The 17,012-nt window shown below is 35.6% G+C and overlaps 2 protein-coding genes across 3 annotated transcripts in view; both read left to right on the forward strand.

Moving 5' to 3' along the window:
• The first annotated feature begins 424 nt into the window (after nucleotides 1–424).
• LOC127977077 (uncharacterized) lies at nucleotides 425–5,207 on the forward strand. The gene is made up of 6 exons (XM_052581765.1): nucleotides 425–908; nucleotides 1,599–1,709; nucleotides 2,452–2,593; nucleotides 2,681–2,938; nucleotides 4,050–4,267; nucleotides 5,019–5,207. The coding sequence occupies exons 1-6, from the start codon at nucleotides 831–833 to the stop codon at nucleotides 5,205–5,207; spliced, it is 996 nt and encodes a 331-aa protein (XP_052437725.1). The 5' UTR covers nucleotides 425–830.
• Nucleotides 5,208–6,186: 979 nt separating this feature from the next.
• The window catches only part of ptprq (protein tyrosine phosphatase receptor type Q), a 45,733-nt gene continuing 34,907 nt past the window's right edge, over nucleotides 6,187–17,012 (forward strand). For both annotated transcript variants that reach the window (XM_052581975.1, XM_052581976.1), the window contains exons 1-13: nucleotides 6,187–6,470; nucleotides 6,550–6,834; nucleotides 7,798–8,067; nucleotides 8,154–8,414; nucleotides 8,816–8,946; nucleotides 9,201–9,330; nucleotides 9,843–9,996; nucleotides 10,078–10,184; nucleotides 11,155–11,252; nucleotides 11,971–12,136; nucleotides 12,281–12,541; nucleotides 13,258–13,418; nucleotides 15,998–16,112. In XM_052581975.1, coding sequence (XP_052437935.1) covers nucleotides 6,335–6,470; nucleotides 6,550–6,834; nucleotides 7,798–8,067; nucleotides 8,154–8,414; nucleotides 8,816–8,946; nucleotides 9,201–9,330; nucleotides 9,843–9,996; nucleotides 10,078–10,184; nucleotides 11,155–11,252; nucleotides 11,971–12,136; nucleotides 12,281–12,541; nucleotides 13,258–13,418; nucleotides 15,998–16,112 — 2,275 coding nt within the window. In that variant the 5' untranslated portion in view covers nucleotides 6,187–6,334. The remainder of the gene's footprint in view (nucleotides 6,471–6,549; nucleotides 6,835–7,797; nucleotides 8,068–8,153; nucleotides 8,415–8,815; nucleotides 8,947–9,200; nucleotides 9,331–9,842; nucleotides 9,997–10,077; nucleotides 10,185–11,154; nucleotides 11,253–11,970; nucleotides 12,137–12,280; nucleotides 12,542–13,257; nucleotides 13,419–15,997; nucleotides 16,113–17,012) is intronic.

Genomic DNA, 17,012 nt, shown 5'->3' on the forward strand with positions numbered 1-17,012 from the left:
ACATCTGCTGAATCAGAATTTAAAGGAATGTTGTGAGTTCAATACAGTGAACTCTTGATTTCCAGAGAGAATAACATTGACTTGTTATGACTGTATTTGTACAGTGAAAGCAGCTGAGCATTGACAATGAAAGTCTGAAGCAGTGTTATAAACTCTAAAGTACACACTTCGAAAGCTGCCAAAATAGAATAAAATTTTACATTTGCCCAGTGCAAGTTCTTTTAAGGGTTGTACCGTATATACAACTTGTATTGACTCTGAAACATTCCAAACATTACATAATGTGAGTTGATGAATTATTCTTGACAGCTAATATAAATTGTTTTGAGTTTATTCTCATTGGGTGATGTAATGCAAGTAGGAGTGAAGTGCTGGATTTTTGTGTATTCTCTTAACGTTAACCCTACTCCACGACCGACCCTGCGCGACTTTAGTCATCTTGAAAGCCCGTACTTATTTCGATTAGGTCAAAAGAAAAAAAAGAAAATATGGGGTGGAGAGGCTGTCTGATCTAAATGAATGAGACGCAGAGCTGCTTTCGGGAGGAGGTGTGGTTGAATCCTCCAGTGTGGGATTTTGTAAGTTGTGAGATGCTGGCATGGGCATCTGGAGTGGCAATGGAGGCGTGACCTCAAGGAATGTGGGGTATTTTTTTGTGTAAACTGCAGTCAGCCAGATTTTTTGCTCTAAGATGCCACGGAGTGCTCTTATGACCACAAAGACTGTTTTAGGATGCTGCTGACCATACTATTGTAGTGTAGGTTATTATTACAGTGAAAGCTGCAAGGCTAAAGACCGTAGTGTTTTGGTTTAAGGATAAGGTGTCGTCTATGGACACTGGAATTATGGGATGGAGCTCCATGGACAAAGTTCTGGCATTGATTTGGCAGCTTCTGCACTTCTTTCAGGTAATGATTTATTCAAACTTAATTAGATTGCATCATCAAGTAAAGGAAAATGCATTCGCTGTAAATTGCTGTGAAGGAAAAAGATATGTGGCTTTCTGAGAGTTTGAGTTACGTAATAAATGCTGTTTGTGTTAGAAACTTTCTAAGCTGGAATAGTTCTTTCGAAAACTTGAACATGAAATTAGAATTAACCCTGTTTGCTTTCTTAATAAATATTCCTGTGCCGTTATTTATTAATGCATGCTATTTCAAAGAGAAGATGTTTGTCTTTGCAATCTTTTATCATGATCTACTAACTTGCTTTGCATCTGAAATGCCTTTCCTTTTCAGCTGTCATCATCTAGGCAAGAAATAATGTTATTTATTAGCCAAATACTGTATTCTTTTTTTACTGTAGTGGTCATTGTTTTAGGCAATGCAGCCTAAATCTAAAAATATTTCATTGGCATATAACATTAATGAAATTGATATGGCAATTGTATTGCAATAATAATTTTTACCATTGGAATAAGTCCATTTTCTATTTTTATCATTGAATGCATCACTCAGAAATGCATGTAGAAGCTCTTTGTGACCATCATTTCATGTTGATTTTAAAGATAGCCGTCATAATAAAGTAGTAATATTAAAGCTTGATAGAAAAAGTTTTATCAACCCTTTGGATTTTTCTTTCCTCTTGTTGTCCTGCAGGCTTTCAGTCTTCCATGTTCCAGAAGTCCATCCTCTGTGCATATGCAGGTGGCATTTCAATGTTTTCCATCTCGGACAGATCATTTTTATACACTTTTATTGGGAAACAAGGTGCGATGCAAACACCATCTCTCTCACATCCTCACACGCTCTTAAAAATAATGGTTCTTTATTGATAGTTCCATGAAGATTTTTTTGTTTACATTTATGGAACCTTTGAATGGTTCTTTTAAGTTTTCTTTGGACAAAAAAAGCTGTTTTTAAATTATGAATAGGTTCTAAGGGAAATTGTTCTTTTAAGTTCTTTTAAGAAATGTTCACTGAAAGGTTCTTCAGGGAAACCAGAATGGAACTTTTTTTTGGAATCTTCATGTTATAAGAGTCAGTGCACACTGATAATATCGTGACCCTGGACCACTAACCCATCATAAGTAGCATGGGTATATGTGTAGCAAAAGCCAACAATACATTGTATGGAGTCAAAATTATAAATTTTTCTTTTTTGCAAAAAATCATTTGGATAAGATCATGTTCCAGGAAGATATTTTGTAAATTTTCCTCCCGTAAATATATCAAAACTTAATTTTTGATTAGTAATATGCATCGCTAAGAACTTCATTTGGACAACTTTAAATGTGATTTTCTCATAATTTTGATTTTTTTTTGCACCTATATTGTAGATACCGGATTTTCAAACAGCCAAATATTGTCCTATCTAACAAAATATACATCAATTGAAAGCTTATTTATTCAGCTTTCAGATGATGTTTACATTTCAATTCCAAAAAATGAAAATTATGGTTTTGTGGTCCAAGGTCACATCTGATTAATTGAGTCTCTCCCCCTCTGTCAGGTGCTGAGCAGTACTGCAGTGTGTGAAGACATGTGTGAGTGTGTGATGAAGTTCAGAGCACCACAAGTTTCTGAGGAGCTGGGATTCAGTCTGCAATCACACAATGATACAGAACTGCTAGATGCCAAGACTTTCCACCTTGGTAACACTGAAGATAGAGGCTCCAACGACACAAATGCACATGTTTTGTCTGTGTTTTAATACTCTTGTTTTGCTGTATTGTTGTTAGCTCCTCTCGTGGCATCCTCTGTACGCATGAATGTCTCATCCACGACTGTCGTATTCAACTGGCCTACATTAGATGATGGAGATGTCTTGGATGTGTGTTTGGATGAGCAGTGTTGGGTTGTGTCCCATTTTCAGCCATTCCACCAGGTGACGGGGTTACAGCCTGGGCGTCATTACAATATCAGTGTGGCAAAGAAAACATTCATCCCTCATCTCCAAATTAATGTTACACAAAGCCTACAGCTGGCCATAAAGACAGGTATGTGCACATACACATATGATGAATAGTGTTTTGATGAATTGCTTCTGTTCCTCTGTTGTAATTTGCTTTGGATAAAAGAATATGCTTAATATATAAAAGTCTTAAAATTAAAATTAAGTAGGACCAAAAATGCTTTTATTGGGTTTGATGTAAATACTGTTTATCATCCAGTTATTTGAAAGATGATATATGATATAAGAATGAAAATAATGAAATAAAATTTAATTGAAGCTAAATATATATTTACAAACAGATTTTGTCCAAATTTATTCATGGAAGAATTGACAAAAGCACATAACATTATTAAAACAAACTACATTTTATGGAATTTTGATATATATGATTTATTAAAGTTAAATCTAAATATTAATCAGAAATGATATGGACTACTTTCATGGTCATTATGAATATGATTTTTAATTTTATAATACTACACCAAACCATATAATTTTATATTTGATTAAATAAATCACCATGCACTTTTGTGCACCAGTTCAAAGAGTGTCAGTCATACTGATTTGGAATAGCAAACATTTCAAGAAGATGAAAAGATTCTGTGTTTTCCATCCCGGACAGATCATTTTTATACACTTTTAATGGGAAACAAGGTGCGATGCAAACACCATCTCTCTCACATCCTCACACGCTCTTAAAAATAATGGTTCTTTATTGGCATTGATAGTTCCATGAAGATTTTGTAACATTTAGAGAACCTTTGAATGTTTTTTTAAAGTTTCCATTGGATAAAAAAGAAGGTGTTTTTTAATTATGAATAGGTTCTTCACGCTAAGGGAAATTGTTCTTTTAAGAAATGTTGAACTAATTGGAACTACTTTGGCATCTTGGTGATATAAGAGTCAATGCACACTGATAATATTGTGACCCTTGACCGCTAAACCCATCATAAGTAGCACGGGTATATGTGTAGCTATAGCCAACAATACATTTTATGGGTCAAAATTATACATTTTTCTTTTATGCAAAAAATCATTTGGATCATACTGATTTAGAATAGCAAACATTTAAAGAAGATGAAAAATATGTAAATAGTAGAAAAACATGTAAAGACACAACACACAAACACTAATGTTGAAACTTCCTCCTGCAGGTCAGTGTCCCGTTGGCTGGCTTGCTGTGGGATGGAGCTGTTATAAGGTGAACCCAAGTTTCATGTCATGGTCCGGAGCGAAGCAAGCATGTGAAAGATCAACCCCAGGGTCACATCTGGCCAACATAAAGACATATGCAGAGTTTTTATCCATCATATCTTTCTTAGGGTCCTATAACCATCTTCTGCTGTTGTGGACAGCTTTAAATGACCATGAGGTAGAGGGCAAACACACATGGACAATAGAGAGACTGTTGCACACTTTTTTTGTTGCATACTGAAACTTTTAACTCTTTCCCCGCCAGCATTTTTGAAAAAGGTTGCCACTAAAATTTGATGGCCTCCAGTATATTTTGCACTCTGAATATTTGAATGTGCAATACACAAAAATGAAGATCTGAGCCTCTACTTTTAAACAATTTTTTTATTTTTATTTTTATTCTAGCTTAAAGCATTCTTTTTTTATCAACACTTAAACACAGGAAGGTTTCATAAAAATGTATAGCTTTGAGCAAAAAGGTGAAAAAATATAATTTTTATCAAAAACTACATCTGGATAATATTCCATGAAGATTACCAAAGAATAACTCAAGTAAATCGCTTCCATCAACACCCCCAAAGCTTACACAGACATATACCACTTCCTGCATCAACAGTTTACTCCGTAATTTTATGCAGTTTTCATTGATATGCTGTCTATTGCTGATGCATCTGTTCACATAAGAGATCGCTTGTTTCTCTGTCCTGTTCACTTGTGTTTTTGTTCGGGAGGTTTTGTACTCGTTCAAAAGATGTGTAATAGCGCCCCCAAGTGTATAACAGTGAAGCTGTAAAAACTCATTGAGTTTAGTTTAGTTTAGAAGAAGCGTTGTGTTCTAAAAGCACGATAACTCATCAATGGTGGGGAAAGAGTTAAAAATAGTATGTGCTATGCTAGTGTTTCATTCAAACTGTTTTTAATATCCATAGACAGAAGGTGATTTCCGCTGGTCTGATGGCTCTACCTACAACTTAAATATTGAAATGACATCAGCACTTGCACCCAATCAAACGGGCTGTGTTGCGATGCAGAAGAATGCAACCGGAGCGGGATACTTCTTCACTTCTTTCCTGTGTTACCTGCAGCTCCCCTATATTTGTCAAGAAGAGTGTGAGTGAAGGAGATAGATACTGAGTGTAGTTGCTCTTACTGCGATAAGAGGGATTTGATTTACACTAGCAGGACATGTTCCTCGATCAACATCTACTGTTGTTCCTGGAAAAAGAGGTTGGGTTGGAGTCAGGACTGAATGGATTGATAGGAATGTGGTTCCTGGACCAGCAAAGCATGTTGATCCAGGAATATGTCCTGTTTTGATAAATCAAGCTGTGTGATAAGCATTGCTTGTTCTGGATTGAGCATTTTCAGAGAAATGGCCTGATGAGTACTGTATTGCTATTTTTTTAAGTATAACATTTGCCTCAGATGTTTCTTTATAATTAATTTCTCCTTCTTCGTGTTTAGAAAAAATTAAAGAAGGCTCAAATGAGACATAATAAAAATATGGAGGCATAAAACTATGTATAAAAATGTATTAATTAAAATAAAGCTAAAATAAAATATAAATAATAGATGAGAACGTAAGTGAAAATTAGAAATGTTGCTTTTGCAACATACAGTAAGTACTAAAATTACTAAAACTGAAATAAAGAGAAGGCTAAATGAATGTAAAGTACAAAAAACCAAGAACTAAAAAGAAAAACAATAAAAGCACGTAATAAAATTACTAAGACTTAAACTGTGAACATAAAAGTTTATATTTTGAAGAATTTTGGTAACCAAATAGTTTCTGGTGGCCATTGGCTTCCACGGTATTTTTGAGAAAAAAATAAGCACAATGCCAAAATCCACATCCAGCCCATCTCTGAGTGTTTTTTGCAGCATGGACTGCTGGGTAATAGTACACTGAGATTTCTGCAACAAAGCCACCACTTGTAAGGGACACCTCATTGTTTTAAGTAGTTTTATCAGATCACCACACAAGACTGGGGCTTTGATTTGGATGCTTAGTCTCCATTTTCTCTCTATTTCTTTGAATTGCTGTCTTACAGAAATATTTCTTTTAGATTAATTTTGTGTCTCTTTTACAGTGTTGCAGAGCAGCAGTGAATGGCTGTATCTAGAGAGTGTTTGTGAGACAGAAGCAGCATTTATCTGGTCGAATGAATCTCACCTGGATTTATCTGCTGGTTTTACGCTTGCTCTACAATCGGAAGATGAATCGAAGGCTCAAACCGTCTCGCATATGGCACTCACAAACACTCAAGACACAGTGAGAGTTCAAGGTCTCTCTCCTGGACATGTCTATCATTTCTCACTGGTTCTTGTGCGCCCCAGTGGGGTGTCTCAGACACTTGGACCCATTTTCTTTGCCAATACAAGTAAGTCTCTACGTTTATAGTACCAACACAGAGTAAAGGAATAGTTTACCTAAAAATGAACTATTTTTTAATGTTGCAGAGCCAAATCCTCCTCAGAATCTCACAGTAACAGCTGTCACGTCCAGTCAGATTGCATTGTGTTGGAATGCCCCCGATTCTACCCATAATGCTCGGTTTGAGCACTTCATCCTGCAGTGGGTGGATCTAGTCTCTGGCAGAGGCCTTGCCATTCACTTGGAAAAGTTGAATCGGAGTGCTGTGATTGGTGGGTTGAAGGCATATCGTGCCCACAGGATCACAGTTGTGTCTGTCACAGCTCAAGGTGTGGAAAGCTCTGACAGTCTGTCCGTGACTGTTATCACAGGTATATTTTGCAACACATTAAGTGTGTAGGAGATATTGAGGGGTGCAGTCACTTTAGTATCACGTACAGTAATTCTATCCAAAGCAGTTCTTATCAACATCCCAGCTAACAGGGAATGTTCTCAGAACTTCTTGCAAGGTTCTCCCCTAGTTGTGAACAAACGATCTGGCAGTAACGTTTTTGGGACATTCATTCATTCAGTATTAGTGTTCTCAAAACATTAGCACAAAAACTTTATTTATACATCATTCATGGAATCTTTTTTCCTAAACTGAATTTATGGGACGTTCAACTGAAATTCCTTTAATTTAACTACTTGTTTCAGAATGTTCAAAAGTAGCATTCCCATAATGTTTGAAAATGATAAAAATACAATGTTCCCTTGTATGTATGCCTAACCATTAAAAAAAGGTTTTAAAATATTTAATATAAGAATATATATATTTATGTGATTTATTTGTAATAAATAATTTATATAACTTAAATAATTGTTATATTTAGTTTACCTTTGCTGTCATTTAATGTTTATTTAACATTATGAAAATATTTAATAAAACTAATAATTTAATAGCACTGAAATTAACACTGTATAAAACTTTAATTCATGTAATCGTTGCAAAAATATCAGTTTTTAAATGGTACATTTTAATGTTGTGATGCCATACTTCATTCAAAAAAAAAAAAACAATTGATTTGTAGAGTTTTATGTTTCATTTATTTAGACAAAATTGTATAGAATTTTAATCTTATCCATTTATCAGTATCAGCCGAAAATGGGGGAAAAAAAGTATCTCTAGATTTGGCAAATTTACCCAATGCATGCAATGCATGCAAAAAAGCAGATGCTCATAAATTAATTCTGAGTGAATTCCCCCGTCAGTTGGCTTTGAATAATTTGGGTTTTCATTTGCCGTGTTATTGAGATCAACATCGATGTTTTGTGTGTGGATGTGTGTGTTTCAGAGGTTAGTCCTCCACGCAGGGTCTCAGCTGATGCTGTGGGTCTGGAGAACATGACTGTGTGCTGGTGGCCTTCACTGCACGAGGACGTTGATCAATACTACATCAAGCTCCACCCACAAACAAATCAGGCTCAAACTAGAGAATTCTGGGTAAATGACTCCACCTGCATCTCTCTTACACAGCTCAAATCAGGTGGGACATATGAAGTGGGAGTGGCTGCAGTGAAGGGCAGAAACATGAGCGTAGTGACAACCATACAACAGACTCTAAGTATGATTCATTAATGTTTTTATCATCTATTTCCTCCACAATGCTTCTTTTTCAGTCTACAGAATGCATTTTGATTCTTCTTTCAGAACCTGATAGCATACAGATTGCTGTCCCATACACAGTTGGCACACATTCTGTGGAGCTCTTTGTGCAGATGCCCAAAAACAGCATTTATGATGGCGTCACCATTACTTACCAGAATAATCGATCCTGGACGCCAGTGTCCAAAGACAGCACCAAACTGTTAGTCGACAACCTGAGTCCAGGAACACAGTATGACTTTAATGTGTTTGTGACCAGCAGAGACACGAGCAGTGAAGGCTTTGTTCTGCCACCTGTGAGAACCTGTGAGAAAACATTTCAGAAACTTTAACTTTTATTGCTGAAAAAGTACAATACAGGTCAAAAGTCTGAAATAATTTGGAAGGATTTAGCAAAATGTCTGCATGTATAAACATTAAAACATTAAAACATTCTTACGATTCCAAACCTTTAACTAGTCAATTGAAATATTAGCATATCAATTATTCTATATATAAACTTTAAAAAGATTAACCCTATATTGTCATATGCTCTCAATTACATTACTTATTTATTGAAGCAAACTGAGATGTAATCTTAAAAAAAAAATTATAATAATAATTTAGCATTTTAGGCTAATTTTGCACAATGTGCATATTCAAGTACGTTATTCCGAACACAGTTAGTTTAGTACTGATTTTGTTTGAATTAGTTTATTTATTGACAGGTTTGGCTCCGCCCACTCATGTGCGTGCTGGTGTTGTGACTGACAGCTCTATAGAGCTCCTGTGGGACGGGGCTGAGGGGGGCAGCCACCATTATGAGGCACTGTGTATGAACTGTGCTGATTCTGTCATGGTACGATCCTGTGTGTGAGTACACATCCTGTGTATGATGTCTGTGTTTCTTCTCTTACATACTACAAATGACAACATTTGATGAAAGAAGTACATTTCCTGATCCCATTCCACCATCAATGGGATCACCAACATCATTTTTATGAAACTGAAGTGAATCATTTCAAGTCAATATTTTATGCTGTCCGTAAATAATAGATACTCAAAGAAGGGGAAAATAGTTTGTTTACTAATTTGTTGTGTGTGTCTTTGTAGGTGCAGAAGGTTGTCGACACTAGGGCAATTTTTAAAGACGTGATTGCAGGAAAGCTATGCAACTTTTCAGTCCGAGCCGAGAAGGAGTTTTTCAGAGACAGTTTGGCTGTGATTATCGCCATAAGAGCTGGTACACATACTTTCACATAAACTACTTATGCTACGCCCTTATGAAACAAAAATATATTGCAGTATATTGGAAAATATCATGTAATATATTAGGCATATATTCTTATATATATTTATATTTTCATTTGTATATTTTGCTATATATTATATAATATATGTATCATCAATATATCATTAAATGTATTCAAATATATAATATTTTTGAAAATAAAAAGGGAAAATAATATATTACAATATATCGGAATATCTTTTAAGAAATATATTGGTAAAAATATTTTCCTTTCGTAAGGGACCATTCAATAGTTTGGGGTCAGTGAGATTGTTTTGTTTTGTTTTATAAAAATAATACTTTTATTTACAGAGGATCTATTAAAATGATCTAAATTGAAATGAATTAAATCAATTAAATACATTGAATTTAAAAATGTAAATAATTCTCCTTCAAATCAGTTCTGTTCTTTTGATCTTACTATTCTTAAACTTCGTCTTTAATTGTCTTGAGTGTTTTTGTAGCTCCCAGTCCGGTCACCTTGCTGCCAGTGCAGAGGACATCAGCGTCTCTCAGTGTGCGCTGGAGGGCCGGCCGGGGGGTCTCTGACTCATTCATCCTGTCCATCAGAAACCCAACCTTTATCCTGCAGACCAGTCAAAGTGTGTCTGATGACAGGTGCGGATTTAGATCAGTTATCTGCACTGAAGATTCGTTCTTTATGAGAGAGGTTTGAACTGTGGCTTTCTCTCTTTTTAGAGCATATTGCTTTGACAACCTGTTGCCCGGAAGTGTGTATACTGTTGAAGTGAGCAGTGTTAGCGGAGAAAGGCGAAGTTTACCTGCTGCTGTAAACGCTAACACACGTGAGTGTGACTACATATATATTGGTACTAAACTTACTGTCTCACACAAATCCACACATTAGCTCTACTCCAAACCTTAGTGCCTTGCTTACTGCCTACATAGACAGCTTCCCTCCATAGCAGCATGCTAGCTGAAATCTAACCTTATAAATGACTCATTTGGAGTCTACTATTAGCATCTACTAATATACACCAGATAAATAGAGCTCTCCATGTGAAACCAATTCAGTTGAGTTGAATGTTAGCTTGATTCTGCAGTTAACCTAATAATCCATTTTAATTTCCCCGATCGGTTTATTAATGATATTAGCTATTGAATGACATGTACACCACTGTTCAAAAGTTTAAAATTGTTACAATGTTTTAAAAAGAAGTCTCTTATTCTGAATTTATTTGATAAAAATACAGCAAAAACTGTAATATTGTGAAATAGAACCGTTTTTTTATTTAAATATATCTCTAGGATATTCTCAATTCCTGTGATGGTAAAGCTGAATCTTCAGCGTCATTAACCCAGTCTTTAATATCATTTTTATTATCAGTGTTGAAAATCATTGTGCTGGTTAATATTAACAAACAGCATGTTTTCGAAGTAAACTGTCACTTTAGATCATTTAAATGCATCATTGCTGAATAAAAGTATCTCATCTGCCATCTTGCATACATTTTTGTCCTATGAGCTTATTGCAATGCATTCTGGGATTGGGTTCCCTTTGAAAGATATGTGCAATGTTGCACTTGAATTGGCCGTTAGATAAAATATAGGTGCATGATGATTGGTAGTTTTAATTAAGGACCATGTTAAAGACAAACTTCCTGATACTTTATTTAGTTAATAAATGTATTCGGTGTAATTTTGGAACAGTCTGAGATATGCCTTAAATGCCGTCTATGTAGGCAGCTCACTAGAATTTGGAACGGAGCTATAAACTCACACACTTGTTCTCAAAATGGACTTTTTGTACTTCAGTTCCAGAACCTCCTGATGACCTCACTTTCATTGAACAGGAAGTGAGCAGCATGTATGTGATGTGGACACACCCACCGGGCAACGTGGATGGTTACAGGGTAGGGTGACATTTCATTTATCCAATCAGCATCTAGATCCACATACTGGATGGATTTGGTCATTGCATATGATAGTATATTTTAACATTAGATTTCTGCTTTTTTGTTTACTTGATTTAGCGATTTAATAGAAATTAACTGAAGCAGTTATGTGAAATGAGTTATCAGAATACTTGGTGTGTATTGTAAGCATGACTAGACTAGTATCAAGGCCTTTGGACACCTGTTTAAACTTTCATACTGACCGTCTCAGCTGAAATGTAGCCTAGCAACACCTCCGTGTGCTCGGGTTTCTGCCTTTCTCATAATACATGAGCACCAGCCTTCATTATACCTTACAAACAGAACGAAGGTGTTTGAGTGTATGATGTAAAGATGCTTTTTGTGCAATGCAAAGTTTATTTAAATTCCTGAAAGCCGTCTCTTATGCTCACAAGACTGCTAAAAACTGAAATATTATTGCAATTTAAAATAAATATTCCTATTTGAACATATTTTAAATATAATTTATTTTTGTGATGCAAAGCTGAATTTTCAGCATTATAACTCCAGTCTTCAGTGTCACATGATTCTTAAAAAACATTCTAATTTGCTGATTTGCTGCTCAAGAATTTTCTTATTATTACCAGTATTGAAAACAGTCATGCTCAGTCGGTCAGTTAAATGCATTCCTGCTTATTTGATTTCTGTTGCTTTCTTCTCATTCAATCTTCTTTAGCTTCAGTATGGCTTTGCGGGTGACCTCCCTCTGCAGCACCATGTTGATCTTCATGGCAACAGTGTCAGGATTCATGACCTGACCCCAGGAAGTGATTACAGGTTTGAGATCCAGTCCTTCCTGGGGTCAGATTTCAGCCAGACCACATCCCAAAACATCTCTACTAGTAAGAATCTACCAGCCAACATTTCTGAAGAAGTGGCCCTTGATTCTGTTCTTAGTGACGCTTTCTACTTTTGGTATCAGATAAAATACAGATAAAACACATATTAACAATTAAGATCATTCATTTTTTTATTTTTAACTCCAGGGCCAGCAGGTGTATGTTCACTCTCTGTGTCTCACGTCAATGGGACATCTGCCACAGTGTCATGGAAACCAGCCACTGGTCATTTAGATTTTTATAGAGTGTCGGTCAGTAACATCTCTCATATCTGGACATTAGATGTGAGTCCACACTCGCAGGAGGTCTCTGTCAGCAGCCTGTGGAACGGCTGCTCCTACAACATCACTGTTCAACGCTTCAGAAACAACATCAGTGGCACCGCTGCCGCAATCACCATATGTACAGGTTTGACTGTTACCCACAATACACTTTGCACAACTGAAGGTACTAGTCCCCGTGAAACTGTTTTAAAACAGATTGTATTGTCAATTAACGCTTGAACCAAGCATTGAACCAAACTGAATCAATTTAAACTGCACAGAACTGATTCTTATTGCATTGAATTAAACAAAGCATAAATTAATTTAACTGAAATGAACTATATTGCACCAAACTGTACCTGTAAATTACATGTAAATTCAGTAAACTGAACCAGGGCTATTTTAATATCATTGAAATATTATTATAGTTTTGTTTATATTTTTAATTAGATTTTTTTATTTAGTTTTCACTTTAATTTTAGTGAATGTTTAACTATTTTATTGTCTTTTTTATTTATTTTTATTTGGTTTTTACTAATTACCTTATACTTAAACTTTTATTTCAGTTTAGGACTCATTTCCATTTAGTTTAAGGGTTTATATAGTGTTAAATAGTTTTAGTTTTAGTTAACGATAATATGATTGAATTGAACTGCATTTAACTTAAATTAATTATTCAGATAATTGGTTCAATTTGGTTTGGTTAAGCTGCTTTGAATTAAGCTGAACTAATCGGAATTAAACCCAACTGTAAAGGAATCAGATAACAGTTTATTTACAATTTTTTTATTACTTTGAATTGTACGGTATGCATGCATTTGCATGTTTGTATAGTAACAAAACTAAATCTGTGTGTTTCAGTCCCTGCCAGTCCTGTGGGGTTGCAAGTGATAAGCGTGTCACCTCGTGCTTTCTCACTCCACTGGTTGGCATCACCTGGATGTGATATGAACTACCTGGTCCAACTGCGTCCTGACCACGGCAATATCAACATCACCACCACAGCAGACAGCGGAGTGCAGGTACACACTCACACACACACACACACACACACACCCTGAGTCACTGCTCTCCCGCACCCGAATGCCAGGTGTCAGGTAGAAGAGTATCTGTGTCAGTTGGGTGGAGTGTGGAGGAAGGTTGGAGAACAAGGGAGAGAGTGAGTGAGAGAGAGAGAGAAGACCATTAATAATAGGTTTAACAGTGGTGGAGGGACTGGTTTGTTTCTGATCACTCACATAGCACTGGTTAGTTAGCCCGTTCACCCATCCAGCAGCTCTCTGTCAGTGAGGGGCCATCATGCCATCCTGTCTGCCGCTGCTGGTTGTCCTGTATGCAGGCCTCTGTAACATTCAGGTAGGCTTTAATTGCATATTTGCATTGAATTGGTTTTGCATTACATGACATGCTTTACACAGGCTTTTTAACCATGGACCAAATTAAATAGTCAAGTTGTGCTATTCACTATTGTATTGAAATGTAATTATTTAGAATGTCAAAAAAAAAAAACATAATCTAATTTAATTTCACTGCAATTCTGAATGGCACAACTTGACTGTAGTTGCGCTATTCAGAATTGTATTGAAATTGAATTTGAGACAATGTATGTTGTATGTGATATATGTCTAAATAAAATTGTTTTTGGAGTACATTTGACAAGGAAATGCTATTGTAGCTATTCTAGAATCTCACATTTAATTCATTGTTTTACTTGCCATTTCTTTGTAATTATTTGTGCATTTTTAAGTTAAATTTGTCCTACACTGTTTTTTCCTGTGTAGCAAAATGAATTGTTCAAATAAATAAATTAAAATGGATGGCCACATGTAGACTTTTTTAGAATTGTATTATATTTACAAAATTTTACTTATATTAACATACAAAAGAGACTAATTTCCCAGAATATAAGTTACCCCAAAGTCTTTAAAATGGAGCATTTTATTTTATTATTATTATTTAAACAAATATATTATACTTTTAATTGCAATTCTGTAAATAAATTAATCTTCTTGTCATTCTTATTGAAATTCCAGTTGAACACCTTACTGGATGTTTCAAATGAAATTCAAATTAATTTCAGTGACATAAAATGTAATGACTTCATATGAAAATTTCAGCTCAGGGACTTGGGTGAAAAAGGGTGACAATTTAGTGATTTTCTGCAACCCTGCAAGATTGATTTCTTCCCCATAAACACACAGACTGTGTTCTGTTAGAGACACAGGTGTGAGCTGGTGAGATGGTGAGACGCCACACGACCTTAGAGGAATTTTTGAACTGGCTTGCGTTTCGTAGAATGAAGGAAAACGACAATACTGGCACACAAACAAAGACTTGAGTGTGGGATAAATATCACTGTGCATTGACTGGTTTGTGCAGGACTGTGTGTTTGGAAAGCATTGCCATTTGCCATTTTATTCTCTGAGGTATTCTTTTGTTGCTATCACCAATCAAAATGTATTTTTAAATATAGATGCCTTATGTTCATTTTCGGCATTAATTTCCATTTATGGTACACCTTTGTGAACTTGACAGTAACTTTCTTTGAGATCTTGGGACCGGCTAGTTAAATTGAAACTACACAGTTAGTTCTGTGAAAAGCTCTGGGTATTTTTCTTGTTATAAACTTGGTTTATATGGTTGATATCTTGCAATGAAATTCATAGAGCTATGGCTTGTGCATATACAGTATACCGGTTATGTAATGTATGTATGCATGAATAAGGTTTTTTAGTCTTATCTTGTTTTACTGGTGTTGTCAGGCTATTTTATCCTCAGCTCTGATAAGACTATTGTCTTTCTGGAACAAGTGGTGTGACATCACGTACGGTAATTCAGCCTGCCGCTGTTTCATTACTCAACCAACCTTGTGTTTGTGAACATGTGACAGAAAGCAGATGCTTTTCTTCTATGATATTTATGAACCAATGATTTCTGACGAAACTATTGCCAGAACTCCATGTCAATTGAAGTGCATGCTAACTCCAGAAGATTTGTTTGCAAAAAGTGTGTTTGTGGGAGTGTCTGAGGTGCTTGTATTATTAATGGTATCTAGATGTTTTCCAAGGCAGTTTGATGCATGATGGTATTTTGAGGGAATATTGCGACATGTTTGATTAATGTGTCTTCAGTCAGGCATAGCCAGTACTATCTGAAACTCATTCATATATCTGATCACATTCAGTTTGCGGTTTGCTGATTATCTCGTGCTGACATTTGGATTTTACCTGAGGTTTATTGTATCGTATATTATGCTTTGGCCTTCTCAGAAGAGACATGACTTAGCAAGCTTTGTCATGCACTGGAAATTAGCCTTTACTGACTATATCTGAAAAATTCTACTCCATTCAATAACAGCTTTAAAAAAAATAATAAAAAATTTAAACCCTGAACTTTAAGGTGCAAAACAACACTTTGACTAAACCTATAACAACAAAACATAACATAACATTTTATCATTATACAGGTCCATTGCATATTTGTTTGGCTTGGATTTTGTGTTACATGACATGCATAAATACTAATCAAGTACCAAATTAAATACTTTACTTTGCATGTTATGTTGGTTGTAGATGTGTAACTTGTATATTCTATGTTTTAGGCTCAAGTGTCCAGTGTAACCCCTGGAACATCATACACTGTGACGGTCAATGCAGTGGCCTCGTCAGGGTTCAGCTCACCCGTCAGCCGAATACTCGTCACCACTAATATATCCTGTAAGACTGTGTGTTTTCTTCTTAAACCACTGTTCCGGTATATATATTCCTCTAGACTTCCTCCTGAAATTTTTAGCTGTTTTTGCTTGTCAAGTAAAAAGCATTAAATTGCTTTTATAGACATATGACACTCTTTAAAATAAAGGCTCCAAAAGAGGGTTTCCACAGTGTTGTCATAGAAGAACCATTATGGTCCCCAAAACACCTTTCAGTGAACGGTTCTAAAAAGAACCATTTGTTCTTAGTGTGAAGAACATTTGAATGATCTAAAGAAAGTTTTTCCACTATAAAGAATTATAGAAAGAGTCCATGGATGGTATGCTATAATAGTTTTCTTTGCAGTACCATGCAAAAACCATGGTACATGAATACAATAATCATGCAGTACTGTTATACATAAAAGCATTATCTGATACCATCTCTGTACCACCGTATTGTTTTTGTAAGCCTAGAACCAGTGATGAAAATTGAAAGACGAAACCATTTGAGATGTTGTACATGAATCCACGTGCATTTTGTTCCATTTGAAATGTGTGTGTATATTTATGCTTGCATAATTGATGCTGATTCCAGTTAGCAGGCTTTTATAAGTCAGTATCAGATTCCCAGGTTGCTGTTTGCCCGTCCCTCTGAGAATGGCATGGTCGGGTCACGCTTTCTGTTGGCTTTTTATTGTTATTCTCCTAAATGGCTAACACCTCCACAACAATGGATAGCTGTTAGCGAGCCAAACGCTTTCTGAAAGACTTATAAATTTGATAATGACCTGGATGATACTAAATCTAGGTCAGAGCAACAATATCCGTTCTGCTTCATTGCAGAAGAAGAGGATATAATGGCAATATAATAAATGCTTGAGTGACAATGAATTTAAATTAATTGTAAAAACTACATTAAATA

This window comes from Carassius gibelio, chromosome B18 (genome assembly GCF_023724105.1).
Source record: "Carassius gibelio isolate Cgi1373 ecotype wild population from Czech Republic chromosome B18, carGib1.2-hapl.c, whole genome shotgun sequence".
NCBI classification, from domain to species: Eukaryota; Metazoa; Chordata; class Actinopteri; order Cypriniformes; family Cyprinidae; genus Carassius; species Carassius gibelio.